The following is a 16,912-nucleotide window of genomic DNA, read 5'->3' as shown; positions in this document are numbered from 1 at the left end:
AGGTAAACTATCCATTTCTCAGAAAACGAAGATATAACACATTTAAACACTATAGAAGTGATTAGATATTGAAAATAGTTACAAGTTTAACATTTATTTGATCTTTGTTAGTTATTACGTATCTCATTTTGAATTATTCATGAAAAAAAATCAGTACTATTTTAATATACGTGGAAGACTGCATGCAATGGCTGCAAAACACTTTTTTTGTATCTTACTTATCTTTTCATTTCACTTACCAATAACAATTTATGAACGCTTGCAACAACTGTAAGAGTTTCGTAAACATATGCATGGGTGGCCAGTTGCAAAGCAACATTTTTAACTGCATCTATCATTTATAATTCTCTGTTTTTCATTGATAGTCTAAATATATCTTCTTTAATTCGGTAGACTCATTTTGCTTTATCTACCTTTTCAATTTATATATAATTTGTCCTCAAGTGCATGCATGAAATATTTGCTACTGAATCAATCGTCATTTAACCATATATTTGTTTGGCTTTATAACTCTATATTGTTTATTGATTTTAGTACTCGTAATTCATCAACTTACTGTCGTTTAACTTTCAGTCAATTCATTTCCGTTGCAAAAAAAGAAATTAATTCCAAAATGCATCATGGAATCTTCTTTGATTAGACCACACCAAACTGCTGATTAATTCCTGATATTTATCTCCGGGTTTTATGTGCTAGAGAAGAAAGAACATGAAGGAATATCGAATATATTTTTGCCTGATTAGGGTTATTTTGGACTTTATATGAAAGAAAGTATATTTTAAACATTTGGAAATGTGGATATCCATAAATCAAGATGACCCTTATTATTTGATTATCTGAACAAATAATGAATCGAATTAAAAAAAGAAAATAAGGGAACAACAGGTTGACCAATGAATATGGAATCAGATGCAGAAATTACCCAGTTGAGGAAATTAGGGGTTGCCGGGAAGGGAGGAAAACTACGAGTGTCGCCCTCATATGGTGTCTCAAGTATGGTGTATTTGCGATGGTGTTTAAGGTCATTACGTTACCATCGTTGTGTCAGGAAAAAATAAGGTGGTCATAATTATGTTGGATCTTGTCATTTTATTCTTTCCCCGGTTTTGATATCATTTTAACAAAATACCGAGGTATATAATTGTTCTTAGCCTTAATATCCCATCATTTATATTTTAAATTTTGACTTGTACTCTACGTCTATAGATACTCCTTATAATTCAAGATCATCGTTAGAATATATTGTTACAATTAGAGAAACCTCTAATGAACTTATAAGTTAGGAAGAACATTTGTACTAGTAAAGATCGTCTATCGTGCTGTGTGGAGACCAGATACAGTAGGAATGAGAGAATGACAGAAAAAATTAAATGTAAATTGGACATTACCTTTAAATTAAAAAAAAACGCGAATTCAAGGATGTTGAAAATATTTTTTAATATTGTTAAGAAGGAAACACTTTGTGTTTCGGGAAAAGTGTTTCGGGATTCTCGATCCAAAGTAAGATTGTTCGAGAAACCAGATTGTGCGTACTTCATTCTGTATCATTTAAAACTTGTCTAGTCTTTTTTCAAATTTTCTTTACGATGAACGCCTTATAGATCTTTTTAACTATTTGGTTGACATTGCAAACATAATCAATCTCCAACTAAATGATGTACCTGATTAGAGTGCTTTATAATTACAGGAAGCTGCGATTGATTAAACATCGAATCATTCAAGTCAGCTTGATAATGGGAACATGATACAGATGAGATAGATTAAACGGAATATTGAAATTTCTACATTTGATTATATCTGTATGTATACCAGCAGATGTTAGAATAGATGGTTTGTATTTTAATATTGTTGATAAATATTCATCTTGTCAGATATTATGGATGTGAATATGAAAATATGTAGCTGTTATTTACTATATTTACCGTGATTATTGAGAGGTCAGGAAATACTGTCGTCATCGGAGGTATGTTTTCTTTTATTTCATTCTCATTCTTAAGATTAATTAATTCAATATAGATGGTCTTGTCTGTTCTACAAGACAGAATAACTAAAGCAGTTTTCAATTAAATATATCATTAATTTCTTGTTTTCCGTCTCTTCATACGGTGTATTCATAATTACAAAAATAATTGTTATACTTGTGTTTGATATGTTAGTTGTGTGCATAATTTAGAAGAAGAATTTAAAGAAATTAAATGATGATAAAGATTTGCCACACGAATCGATCAGACACAAATGTCAAATAATGATCCATCGACTCAGATAATTAAAGACAGTGGGTGTTAAATGTTAAGCCTGCATTTTTTTTAAACAATCTGGACAATGATATTGATGCAATTGTCTTAAAAACTAAATTAAACGCCCTTTGAGTTCAAAATTTTTAAAACCAAATTCATAAAAACATTTAGAAACACCAAATACAAACAAAAAGACTTGAAATAAAAACCACTTTTCATGAGATAATTCGTTTAAAACAATATAACACAGAAAAACAATACTGTCTGTAAAGAACCGGTACATTAGCATTTCATATCTATCACTCTATAAAACTCTATGTCCCCTAGAGGTTTATGTCCATCAAGCGATGTTTTTTTTTGCATTCTGAGGTTTTTCATTACATGTAATACCTGTGCTGGTAAAGACGTTTTGTTTACAAAACAATCTACACGATATTTTTTCAAAGTACAAGTATTCTCAAGACTCTTTCCCAAATATTCGAATTCCGCAGAGTATAATTTATAAAAGAGATTCATCATTTTTGATAAACATGATAATTCATGGCATATCTCCAATGATCTAGGCACCTGTCTATGATATTTGCTCTATATAAGAAGAAAAGTAGCATGTATATGAACGGGTTCTCTGTATATTGAATTCTGAAATATCTAAACAATTATTATACATCGATAAGTATCCATCAGTATACTAGTAGTTACCCTGGTTCTATGAAGATATAACTGCAATATTAATCATTTGTTAATCAAAGGTTATCCATATCAATTAACAGTCTTTATTGTTTGTTGTTCATTCAGAAAGGGATGTTTATTTTAATTTTATTTATTAATGAAATGCGCATTTATACCCCGAGGGTTGAAGGCATGCAAACAAGACAATACAAATACATAAACAATGCAAAAAAATCATAACATATTAAACATATATTTACACTAGTGGTCGTTTATTTGTCCTGATTTTCATTATTTTATTTTTAAAACATATCGATATTGTTTTGTTTTTATTTTTTCGTCTACGTCAATTGTAACATATGGTACATGTACATGTATTGATAACATCTGAAAGTATGCTAATTTTTATAACAAAACAACAAGATATTTTTAATGCATGAAGTTTAATTCTCTTCTTTTTTTTTTATTAGAAAACACATTTGATTATGCTGCTACAGTATCATCGCACAGTGAATACTTAAAGCATCTGTTTAATAGCAGACATTTGTTTTGATTAATATGGTTCAATTTCTTGTTTGATTCTAAAGATAAATTCCAGAATGTACCGTTGTTTGTATGATTTTGCTTTTGTTGTTGATGTTTTGTAATTTAGAAATTCCAAAGAGGAAATTCTTCGTTGGTTTTACTCATGGGAATGTATAAAAAAGATACAAGGTTTCGAAGAAATTCATTTGTATCAGTATTGACGTTTTATTTGTTTTTGTAAGATTACCAAAGTGTCCATCTATTATAAGAATTTCTTCGTAAAAACAACATTGACATAACGTTGGCGACTTGCATTGAGCCTTTTCTGTATAAACCTCATATTTACATTTCATCTTTCTCATTTTCTATAGAACTCACTTAGGTCTAACATTTACACAGTCGTAGGAATTGACAACATTATGTTGCATCAAATATCTGATTGATATTATAACCAACAGTAAATATATTCCTTTGGTTGCATGAAGATGCCTTGATTTATCCAAGAATATTTATAATATATCAAAAAGCTAGTTTTCCTATTCATCAAGAAAACACTCGGCTCAAGCTAAATAAAAAAGTAAATCATAAAAATACCGAACTACGAGTAAAATTCAAACGAAAAGTCCCTTAACATATGCTAAAATCAAAAGTTCAAACACTTCAAACTGTCTAATTCCTGACTTTTTGATGTAGAAAATGGTGGATAACCCCTTTTGTATAGCTAGCTAAACTCACTTGTATGACAGTCGCTTAAAATTCGGTATTGTTAAACTTTGATCCTGCAACTTCCTGTCACAGGCACAAATTTTCTTCGGTTTTATTTGCATTTGCATTCGATATTCCTTTAAATGTATTCGGAATTCCACAAAACAGAAGACGGTCGTAAATATCAATACATCTATAATACTAAAATTACGAGGTCCAATTTGTCAGCCGTCATCACGTAAAAACGACGAATCACAGAATTCAACTTTATATATAACTAATATAGTACAAAGGTGTAGATTAAAAATTACACCACTCCAGGCCCTTTTGTTTTCCACGTAATTAATATTGCCAATAATTAAGAAGTTCCGGGTCGAGTCCGCTACCGATACCAATAGTATATTCACCTGTTACCTATTACCTTATCTGTACGTTCCGCATCTGACAGGCGCACCACCAAACGTTGTATTCAGGATTAATATGCTATATACACGGGTCATAACCACAGGGTTGACACTACAAAATTGTCAAAGTGTTACCTATTGTAGTATTTTAATCAGTAAGACTTTCTAAGATAACAATACGAATACTAAAAATCTGGACTAAAAATAAGGCGTATAGGTACAGTTTTCAATTTGTTAGTGGGCATGACGTAAAACAGCGAAGCAAATAATTCAACTTTATTTATAACTTGTATAGGACAATGCTGTTTATTAAAAAATACTCCATTTCAGGACCTTTTGTTTTCCAAATAATTAATATTATTGTTTCAGTTCGACGGGTTCAAACAGAAAGACTTGAAAGCAGAGAAAAACTGTGTATCTTATAATCGGCATGACTTTATCAGATGATAATACTAATACTAAAATAAGGCTTGCGCATAGTTATATACTTTAATTCAGTCACGGACCCGTGATATCACGGGTGTGTTCTAGTAGTACTTAAACACAAAGACGAATCGAACTGGGTATAAATTGTTATGAATATTATAAGTATAAATTAAATATTTGATACAATAGCAGTAAAATGAAGGCAAACATTCCTTTATTAGAAGTTTGGCGCTTATTCTGTTGGGAGATTAAATTAAGCCAGTCTACGATGTTGTATATAATTACATTTTTAAGCAGATACTCCCTTGTCATCTACATCAACTTGTGCAAATGTATACCTCAGTTTTATACATCAATGGAAGAAAAAAATATATACATTAGTTTAAGTGTAGCATGAGGATTTTGTCTTCTATGACATTTTCTTTCATTAAAAAAAGAAGCTATATCTGAAATCATATGCCTTACAATGTGACAATCTGAGTCTTCAAGAAGGCATTTTCTTTCTGGACACCAGGGTTTGATAGTTTTTGATTTTTTTTAGAAAACCCTCTGGTTCAAGTTCTTGCGGTTGTAATTTGATAATGTGCAAATCGTTTTTGTACATTTTGAAATAAATTATATGTGTAAAGCCTGCCGTAGGTGACGAGTGCATTGAGTGTTACCAATGACCGTCCACCCTTCCGTCTTTTCGTTTTTTTTGTTCGTCCCATTTTCGTTTGTTTGACATATTTGAAGCTTGGGTTTGCGCATTTGTTTCCTCAAACAAATCATGGTTTATTTCATATAAAGTTGCTGTTTGAATTTCTTTGATCATTACTTTAATGTATACCAAAAAAAATAAAATAGATATGAATATATATTGAGGAGATTACAACTTTTCACTAGGTTCAGCTAATTTATAACTACACACATTTATCAAAAGTTCATAAGCTAATGTTTCATATTTAGCGCCGTGCTTATTGAATTAATCATTTATTTGTCCTGCTTGGTACCACACGTTTTGGTGTTTATATTATTATATTTCTAATTAAATTAATTCATGCAATTCCCCTCTCCCCATTAAACTAGAACGTTAGCTCAGTTATGTGACGGTTCTTGTTTCTTAATAGGCTATTCAAGTACAAACAATATTTGTTTCTTTTCATTATTTCTATAAACTTCTCAACTATATATATGGTCAGCTGCGTTTATAGTAAGTACGTAAGTAAGTAAGTATATTTTTATTATAGTGACATTTGTAATAACAGTTTAACAAAATACAAATATAGAATCATATTCAAAACAGTGTGGCTGTGGCCATTGATTGACGACCTAAATTATCCCATTTACTGGGACAGATTAGGTGAACGTGTGTCTGTAACGACCACTGCTCACTATTTACTTATTGTAGAATTTAAACTGTGGGGTAACCAAAGGTTCTTAACGCCTTCAATAATAAAATAATTCGAAAAATTAATCAGGAATAATCTTTATGTTTTGATTTATATTATTGATATAAATCATAAAATCGTGTTATTCCTGATTAATTTTTCGAATAACTTCATTTAGGTGTTGAAAACCTTTGGTGACCCCAAAGTTGAAGTGTCTTTAACAAGTACTTACATAGTGAGCAGTGGTCGTGACAGAAAACGTTCACATAATCTGTCCCAGTCAATGGGATAATTTAGGTCGTCAATCAATGGCCACAGCCACACTGTTTTGAATATGATTCTATCATATAATCAATAAAATACACCCGACTCATTTTCACTTTCAAATCTTTGATCACGGATTTCAAAGATAATATTGAAAAAAAAAGAATAATTTAATTCAAAATAATTAATTCTCAATGACGAATTGAAATTTGAATAAAATTAAGTTAATTTAAATATCGATTTAGTAAATGTCCAGTTGAATTACTAAAAAATTAATATTATATTTTATAATCCATAAATATATATTAAAGAATACTTTCAAATTCTGTTCAATCACATCAAAATTCTTCAAGTCAAACTATAACTTATTTTCGCAATCAAATTTTAAAGTATTTCCAGTTTAAATCAACACATGTTTGTTCAGTGAACCGGATATGATCTTATCAGGTGTGAAAATCAATTGTATTGGTTATTTAAATATAGTTATGCATGTAAAACTAGTGTATAAACTCATTTGATATTTTCCCTGGTCAAGTGAGGCTGTTAAAATACAGGGGCCCCTAAGTATGCGACCTGGGCTACTTAGGTATTTATATATCAGGAAATGATTGAATAAAATATTTGTTATCGTTAAAAAAAAAAAAAAAAAAATATTATATTATACAGAAACGGAAAATATTCCCATAGAACATAGAACATGATGAATTGACCATGAACTTGATGAATTGACCTTTTTACATTTTAACATTACAGTCAAATACGCTCATAACTGTCAACTACATGATTAAATTTGAAATTGCAATATACTGTTATCAAGGTTTTTTTATGTATATGACACTAAACGTCTATGTCGGAACGCTTTTACTGTATACTTAGCCAGCATTCTAGGATAGTTTGTCATCAAAAAAGGAAATCTTTTCATCGTTGGTCATATTTCGTAATTCATTGTCAGAAAAGATATTATTAAAAGTTCTTTCTCTAAAGACATTGTATAAGAAGCAGTGGAGAATAAAGTGACACTCATCCTCTGTTGAGTTGCTGTTACAAAACTTACATAAGCGATCATTTTGTTGCTCGTCGTTATATCTTTCCGTCTCTAGCCTCAAAGGAAGAATTCCACATCTCAGTTGTGTTAGGAAAGATCGTTCAGTTTTGTTCAAATTTCATTTAATATAGGTTTCTATTCCAAAATTTAGTTTTACATAAGTTCTCAACTTTGGGGTTTTCACAACGTCGTTTTTCCACAAACAGTTATATGCCTGTAATTCAGTGGTTGTCGTTTGTTTATGTGTTACATATTTGTTTTTTGTTCATTTTTTTAATTTAAATAAGGCCGTTAGTTTTCTCGTTTGAATTGTTTTACATTGTCATATCGGGGACTTTTTTTAGCTGACTGTGCGGTATGGGCTTTGCTCATTGTTGAAGGCCTGTACCACAACTTCCACGTGCATCATGTTTAAATGGCAGGATTTTATGCCTTTTTTTATTTAAAAAATGTCCAAAGCATAGTACATAATAGATCATTGCTCTTAAGTGTACACTATTTAGAAATATGATGGCAATCACATGAAAATAGCTATGCATTTCCCTCACATTTTCCTACAGAACATACACAAACCTGTATTACATCATTTAAAACACTTTTGATGTGTTGATAGGAAAGTTCAATATTTAATTTAATATTTTATATCAGAAGGTCTATGGTATATATGCCTTAAATGTCAGAGAAGTCAATTTCAGTACAAGCATAAACTATAACCTGGCATTTAAAACAAAGGAAATTATTTAGAAGATAGTTTAACTTGCATATATATCAGTTTTATTTTGATTGCTTGATTTAGAAAAAAATATGTTATTGCAAAATATTAAAAAAAAAAAATGCAATTGATTACCTTATAAACATAAGTATGGCCTTCAACAATGAGCAAAACCCATTCCATATGATTATTTGGTAAATGAAGGTCCCGACATGACAAAATGTGAAACAGATCAAATGAGGAATGCAATGACCTGACCTTTTATGACTAAACAGAACACAAAAGCAAATATGACACATATCAACTAACCTAACAACAGCTATAAGACATATAACAGTGAAACAAACGGTCGTTTAAAATAGACAAGTTCGTCTCTAATGTATGTTATGGTTGTGCATTAATTTGATAGAAACTAGCACTTATCTAACAGCAACGTGCTCTTGGATTTAAGACTCTTTAACTTCCTAAAACAGGAAGAGATAGGACAATATCCCCTTAAATTTATTTCATACAAGGTATAAAAGAAGACGATCTAGAATGATTGTAAATGAGACAAATATCCACTAAAATACAAATGACGTCAGTGTTATAGGTCTACGGGATGCCTTAAACCGTGGGAACATAGTCGTTCAACAATTAGATAAGCCCTAGCAAGCTATAAAAGGCTTGAAATGACAAAGTGTATGTAAGACAATTTAAGCCAGAACAGCAACGGCATTTATGTTCAAATCACCTCACGAAAAACAAATATTTTATACAGCAATAAACGTCAACAACTGAGTAACAGTCTTTTAAAAAATATCTATCTGTAAGGTACATATATTCACAATACGACAGCTGCATATTTATACTAGTACTTTGAGGTTCTAACAATATTATGTTTTCCTGAATATGTAACTAAATCTATAAATGCATGCCTATATATGGGGAAAATTGCAATGATGATAGATTTGCCAAATTTTCCGAATATTACAAACACGAATAAGAAAGACATTCTTAATTAACACATATCAAAATCATATTGCAATGTGTACTTTCAGATACAAATAATATTTTTGGTCAGGGACATCCTTCAATGCAAAATTGTACCCAAAACATTTATGGCAAAACTGCCTGCAACAACAATGTATTTATAGCTTTAAATAACATTTTGACTTTATGATTTCATCTAAAATCATCGTTAAATCTTTAATGTTTATTATTTACTCTTTCATATTCGATTTCCAGTAGGTTATATAAACTTGACCTTATGATTAAAAGATTCAAGAGAAATTAGTTGTTCCTGTTTTGATTCTTTATGGATCTTGAATATGACGAATTGAACACCCAGTACTCCTTACTTTTATTTGATATCCTTTCCACTTTACTTTAATAAAATAGATATGATGAATTACTGATGGTAGCGATACATTGTCACATCTGCTGTATATCACCTTAATCAATGTTTCAGACAAACAAATCGAACAAACTCTTTGTCCTCGATATGAATTATTATTAATATGTTGAAATGTCAATATTTATTTTTATTATTTCAGGTCTGAATGAGTGACGCGCACCTAAAACATGCATGATGCTTACAAATGCTCATTAGTACACGTGCTTTGTCTTCTTGGCTTTCATCTACATAACACAGGCAGTATGAAATTATATCCTTTTATTTAAGTTGAAATGGAAAATATGAAAAAGTAAATTTGCAAACACTTCTCTTACTATAATTCATAAATAGAGTTTAATCAACTTTTATATTCAAAATGAGCTGATGTACAACTAATGTTTTATCCATGAATAGCGATTTGTTCGAAACAGTGTTCTATTTTAAACTATCATAAAAAAAAACCCCACTTATCAGTAGATGTGCCATAATTAAATTGCAGCACAAGGATTATCTTATTAATTCAAAACTACATTTAGGTTGAAAACGACTCGATAAATCATCAGCACTATCATCGAATATTATCATTTAACGTGTAACAATAAGAATGAATACCTACATTATTCATATTATGCATATATGAATAGACCGTAACATAAAGATTGTATATAGTGTTCGCTTGGTTGTCAAATACATTTTGTACTACAAGCTTCAACAGTCAATACACAGAATAATCTTAACATGCTTAAAGTACTGATTATCTAAACCAGAGACGTCTCTGTGCAGATTAAATAAAGATTTTGTTTTACCCTCAGACTAACTGATTGATGAAGTATGTTAATCAGTTGACAAGTGATAACTCAGGAGTAATAGATGAGGATGTTTTTGTCCTGTTATGCACAGTTTTATGTAAAGATTATTTATATGTTTGCTCAACTACCTTTTCAATGCATGGGATGTATATTTATACAGACTACCCATTAAAACTAATTATCTCATCCAGGTAATCGAGTTCCAGACGAACAGTTGTTATTCCAAGATTTGATGGTAGGATATGAAAAGTCTGTTCGTCCAGTAGTTAACTCCTCGTCTGTCTTAACTGTAACAATAGGTTTAAAGCTCAACCAAATTGTAGACTTGGTAAGATGATATTTATACTAATATATGTTTTGGAATATGATAAATATGTCAGCGATGAAATACAATTAAGAATAAAACGTTAATACAACATTATGCTGTTATATGCAATAATGAAACACTTGTCATCTGCCTCACAATTCCTCTTGAAGTTATACTTAGATTTTCTTGAAAGTTCCATTAGTTGAGGCACCGTTTTGACCAGTCGTAAGTCTTTCGTTGTTCCCGGTCGTGATAGTTGTCAAAGGTACCAGACTTATTATTTGATACGCCAGACGCACATTTCGTCTACACAAGACTCATCAGTGACGCTCAGATAAAAATACTAAAAGTTATAAAGCCAAACAAGTACAAAGTTGAAAAGCATTAATGACCAAAAATACAAAAAAGCTGTGCCAAATACAGCTAAGGTAATCTATTCATGGGATGAGAAAAAACTTAGTATTTCGAATGACTTTTAAACACTTTTAGTGACGTGATAAATATCTGCATACCAAAATCTGTCTATTGTTCGACTTAGTCGGACACACGGAATAGAAAAACATCAAAATAATCAATTATTTATTTAATACTTATCCAATGTATCAGGCTGATAATTAAATACACCAGACGCGCGTTTCCTCTACACAAGACTCATTAGTGACGCTCAGATCACAATACTAGTTAGTTAGAAGCCAAACAAGTATAAGGTTGAAGATCATTGAGGACCCAAAATTCCAAAACGTTGTGCCAAACACAGCTAAGGTAATCTATGCCTGGGATAAGGAAACCTTAGTATTTCGAATAAGTCCTACTTTTGGAAACAGTTAATTTATAAATATGACAATATAATTGATATTCATGTCAACACCAAAGTGCTGACTACTGGGCTGGTGTTACCCTCGGGACGAAACGTCCACCAACAATGGCATCGTCTTACAAAAAACAGGAATATCTTTTTACTTCAAAACTGATAAAATATATTTGTATTGTTTTTGTTCTATTTATAAGAGGTATTTGATCTTTTTTACACCTTTACACCCTGTTTAAAAAAATCCATTTCCATTATCGTTTGAAGGACTATTATACTTCTATAACTGTGAAACACTATTTATAAATAAACTGTATTAAACGACTATCCCCAATGAAACTTTAAGACATTTTATATATATTATTTGTAGGATGAAAGATACCAAGTCTTAACAACGAATGTGTTCATTGATCAGGTAAAAGTTATCAGCTTGTCAAATTTTATTAAAAAAAGAAAAGAAAAAAAAACCAAGAACTGATTATCGCGCTTTAGATCTCGAATATACAATAACATTCATTGTATATTGGAACTATGATATCCGACAAGATGTAATCAAATTAAAACATCAAATAACTAAAAATACCGAACTCCAATAAAAACTCAGAACGGAAAGTCACTTATCAAATATCTAAATTAAAAGCTAAAACACATATTATACCGAATGCAAAACAGCTGTCGTTCTCCTGACTTGGTACAGGCATCCCTAATTAGAAAAAAGGTGAGTTAAACCTGGTTTATAGCTAGCTAAATATCTTACTTGTATGACAGTTGCATACGAGTAAGTCACATTAAGTCACTCTTCTAAAGCTAAGCTATCTTAGAAAACACATTTTATATATTAATACTGGACACGGATTTGGAATTACATAGCGGTTGGTGCAATCATGACAGGGGATGCTTATCCTAGATATAGGAAGATGTGGCGTGAGTGCCAATGAGACAACTCTCCATCCAAATAACATTTTATAAAAGTAAACTCAATGTACGGCCTTCAACACTGAGCCTTGACTCACACTGAACAACAAACTATAAAGGGCCCTAAATTTACTAGTGTAAAACCATTCAAACGGGAAAACCAACGGTCTAATCTATATAAAAAACGAGAAACTAGAAACACGTATAAATTACATAAACAAACGACAACTACTGTACATCCGATTCCTGACTTAGGACAGGTGCAAACATTTGCAGCGGGATTAAACGTTTTAATGGTACCAAACCTTCTCCCTTTATCTGAAACAATAGTATAACATACAACATAGAAAAACACCTGATACATATCAATTGGAAGGCTTAACTCAATAAAAAACGTAAATTTTTACAGGCCCGGTTTCCATCCGACTGAAGTTCATGCTTTTTTATATTTGAACAGATGAACATACATGTTCCAATAAATATAAGTAATACTCGATGTGATAACAAAAAGTATTACCTAAATTATTTGACAGGAATGGAGAGATGAACATTTAATGTGGGAGCCTAATCAGTATAACAATGTAAAGTCGTTACGAATACCAACTAAACAAGTTTGGCTACCAGATACATTTATATATAACAAGTAAGTAAAACTTACATAGATACACAAAGTACATTTTAGAAAATAATGATACATGTATATCAGAAATTCTGATATTTTACTATTTTTTTACTTATATTTTTTTTGCTTATACAAGTACTGTATGTTACCAATGGTATCATAACACACAAAACTGAAGGTTTCTGCATCTGAAATAACACAAAAAATAACACAAAAAGTGATTAACTAAAAGTCAAACAAAAAAGACACCATAATAGTAAAAAAAATAAGAATAAGAAAAGAAAAGACAATCAATAACAACATTCATTAAACGGAGAAATACAGATTGAGCGGCACGAATCCCTCAATAAATCAGTGAAAATAAATGATGAGGAAAATATAAATACATTTGCTACATCAGATCGTCAACAGGAAAAAGGAGTAATACAATACTATAATATTCAGTTAATAATTAGTTAGTTTTGTTATTTTTAAATATGCTCATATTCTGTATTGTAGCGCTGATGACGGCTCCACCGGATTTATGCAGGGAACATACATACTAGTGACTTATGATGGGACAGTTTTATGGCCAGTGCCAGTTAAACTGAAGAGTTCCTGTAAAGTTGATATAACATATTTCCCTTTTGATGACCAAGAATGCATACTTCGTTTTGGTTCATGGATTTATAGCGGCAAGTGGATGGACTACCAGTCTACAAGTAATGCAACCCCGATAGACCTTACATCATATGTCAACAACAGTGAATGGGACCTGTTATCGGTCACTCTCCGTAAAAATATCCGGCGACACTCATGTTGCCCGGATCCTCATCCAGATCTTACCTACATTTTACATATCAGACGTAAAACATTTTACTACATTTTCAATATTATTGTTCCATGTGTTATGCTATCAATTTTGACATTATTGACATTTTGGCTACCACCTACTTCCGGTGAAAAGATCACACTTGGTCTATCTGTTTTCCTAGCTTTTTCCATGTTTATGCTTCTAATAGCCGAGGAAGTACCTGCAACATCTGAAGCTGTACCACTCATAGGTTCGTACAAGTGTTGTTCAATTTTCAATAAAAACATAAACTTTATTTAGATCAACCAATACATAAATACCATAAATAAAGACTCAAAATTTTATAAAAAATGTTAAAGAAAGTAACATCACAAAAATACTGAATACCGAAGAGAATTCAAAACGGAAATTCTCTAATCAAATGACAAAATCAAATGCTCAAACACATCAAACGAATGGACAACAACTGTCATATTCCTGACTTGGTGCAAACATTTTCCTAAGCAGAAAATGGTGGATTAAACCTGGTGTTATAGCTAGCTAAACATCTCACTTGAACGATAGTCACATAAAATTCCATTATATCGACAATGATGTGTTAACAATACAAACAGACGTAATAGGAAAAAAATGTCAAAATAGGGATACAGCAGTCAACATTGTGTTATCATCTTAATCACTACAATAAGAAACAAATATGTAAACACACACTTACCATGGCACAATCACAATGACGGGTTGTATAAGTACAGAGCCATGTCTTATGTTATAAAGAAATACTAAAAAAACATACAGACAATTTGAAAGCATATTAGCAAAAAGATAAAGAATACATAAATTATTGAACAATAACACAATGACGGGAAGTATAAGTACAGAGCCATGGCATATGTAACAAAGAAACACAGATGCTTTTGCTTCTTTATCACACCATATCATTTTAATATAATTTCAGGAATATACCTTTGTGTTGTTATGACAATGACCTCTTTGTCTGTAATAATGGCAGTTATGGTTATCAACCTTTACAATCGTGGAATAAAAACTAAACGAGCACCTATGTGGTTGAGGATATTTGCTCTGAGATGGATGTCAAAACCATTATTCCTTAAGCACGATCTGTATAAGATTGCCAGTACCATATCTCTTGTAAGATGCTGTTTCAAATAATGCACAATAAGCAACTCAATATATTATATTATTGTTTTTATATATCTATATTTTTTAAAATTTAAATATATTCATTTATAGTGGATGGGAAACAAGTTATTGCAACTTATATCAATCCCTTTCCACTTTGTGGATGCGAGTGCTGCCTTGTAGCGGCATTAGCTACTTTTTTATGATTGTTAAATTGTCATCGTCTTTAATATACAGGATTATACAGATAGTTTTCAGATTACAATAATGATAAATAAGTAAACAGTCCTATAAATGAATAAACACATTTTAATAGTTTTAAACACAGAAAGATATTCAAAAAAATAGAGATTAATTTATTAACTTAAGAAACTTAGAATTGTACTTGAATGATGTTTGTGGAAGAAATTGATCATAAAACTTTGGATTATTAATGATTAGAAAGAAACACTATAACTACAATTTAGTAGTTGATTATGTCTAATATATGCTTCGTTTTGTGGAAGTATATGTTAACAAGATTTTGTAAATGAAAACTTACATTTCGAAATTGTCTGTAAATTGCAAACAACATATCTTGACAGCCAATCTATATAATTTGATGTCTTTACAGGAAGAAGAAAAAGAGGGTTTATATCTATGTAAAAAGCACAAAATTCAAAACCAAAAACCTTCAAGATGGAAATCAGTGTCAGACCAAAATCAAATGATGGTCCCGTCATCGTCCTCAGTTAGATTTAGGAATAGAAGCAAGTCAGAAACTGCATCAAACGAGGCAGACGTTGAATTAGAAGAAACAATTTGGCTCAAGAATGACGAAATTCACGAACATCCCAGTCAGTTGAGAGAAACAGAGTACACCACAAATCGGTCAATTAACAATAATAAAAAGGAATCAAAGTTTATTGAATCAAATACACAAATAAAGGAGGTTGCTATAAGACCAGATGCTGAGGTCGAACTCAATCTAAACGCTATTCAGTGCAAAACCCGTAACGAGTTAGTGAAAAGAAAATTTATTGTAGCAGAATGGCAGAGGATAGCCACAGTTGTCGATAGGGTATTATTTTGGTTCTATTTCTTGGGAACGCTAGCATCATATCTCATAATACTCGTTTTTGTTCCAAACTCAAAATATTCAGAATGGAGTGATGCAATAGACGATGTTAACGATATTGATATCGAAGCGAAGTGATCGGCCGTTAAATCATACGTTTTATACTATAACGTCGAAAGATAAATCAATTAAAGAATTTAAAATTTTGATTTGTCGTTATTTTCAAATGAATTGGTATAGATTTGTGTTATACGTCATTAGATGGCTACCTAACGAAATATATAAGACATCTTGTTGACTGCATAAGAATATCAGCAAACATCACTATTCAATATGTCAAGATCAAATTTACCATTAATAAAGAAATGTTGAGACAATAAGAAAAAGTTGAACGAAAACAAATTCCTTACAGAAATAGCCACATACAAAACGATACGAAAATTGACAGTAATCAAAATCATATGGCATATTTTTTACCTATTTGATTAACATGCAGTTGATCCCATTTGTTAAAACCTCAATAAAGGGAAAATAAATACAACAAAGGAAACTGGTAAAAAATTGGTAGACTAAGTTTTTGTTATTTTTGACAAACCAACTATCAAGTAGTATGTCTTATCACTGATGTTGACTTACAAAATTGTATAACCCAACTTGGAAGTAGTCACTTTTGATTATATTGTCCTCATGGTTTTGCTGAAGAACATTGGTGTGTATTTTTTTTTATTT

The 16,912-nt window shown here is 30.9% G+C and overlaps 1 protein-coding gene across 5 annotated transcripts; it reads left to right on the top strand.

Moving 5' to 3' along the window:
- Positions 1-1,685: 1,685 nt before the first annotated feature.
- Positions 1,686-16,389, top strand: LOC139512510 (neuronal acetylcholine receptor subunit alpha-10-like). 5 transcript variants are annotated; one of them, XM_071300159.1, is made up of 8 exons: positions 1,686-1,799; positions 9,893-9,993; positions 10,733-10,869; positions 12,027-12,071; positions 13,105-13,214; positions 13,692-14,236; positions 14,942-15,135; positions 15,740-16,389. In XM_071300159.1, exons 2-8 carry the CDS (start codon positions 9,921-9,923, stop codon positions 16,319-16,321), a joined length of 1,686 nt encoding a protein of 561 aa, XP_071156260.1. In that variant the 5' UTR covers positions 1,686-1,799; positions 9,893-9,920; the 3' UTR covers positions 16,322-16,389. The 5 variants fall into 5 exon arrangements, with proteins under 5 accessions (XP_071156260.1, XP_071156259.1, XP_071156258.1 ...); XM_071300158.1 differs by having other exon boundaries at positions 1,693-1,830; XM_071300157.1 differs by having other exon boundaries at positions 1,790-1,963.
- The last annotated feature ends 523 nt before the right edge of the window (positions 16,390-16,912 follow it).

This window comes from Mytilus edulis, chromosome 2 (genome assembly GCF_963676685.1).
Source record: "Mytilus edulis chromosome 2, xbMytEdul2.2, whole genome shotgun sequence".
NCBI classification, from domain to species: domain Eukaryota; kingdom Metazoa; phylum Mollusca; class Bivalvia; order Mytilida; family Mytilidae; genus Mytilus; species Mytilus edulis.
Note: the sequence above shows the minus strand (reverse complement) of the source record. Positions and strands in the feature narration are given on the sequence as shown.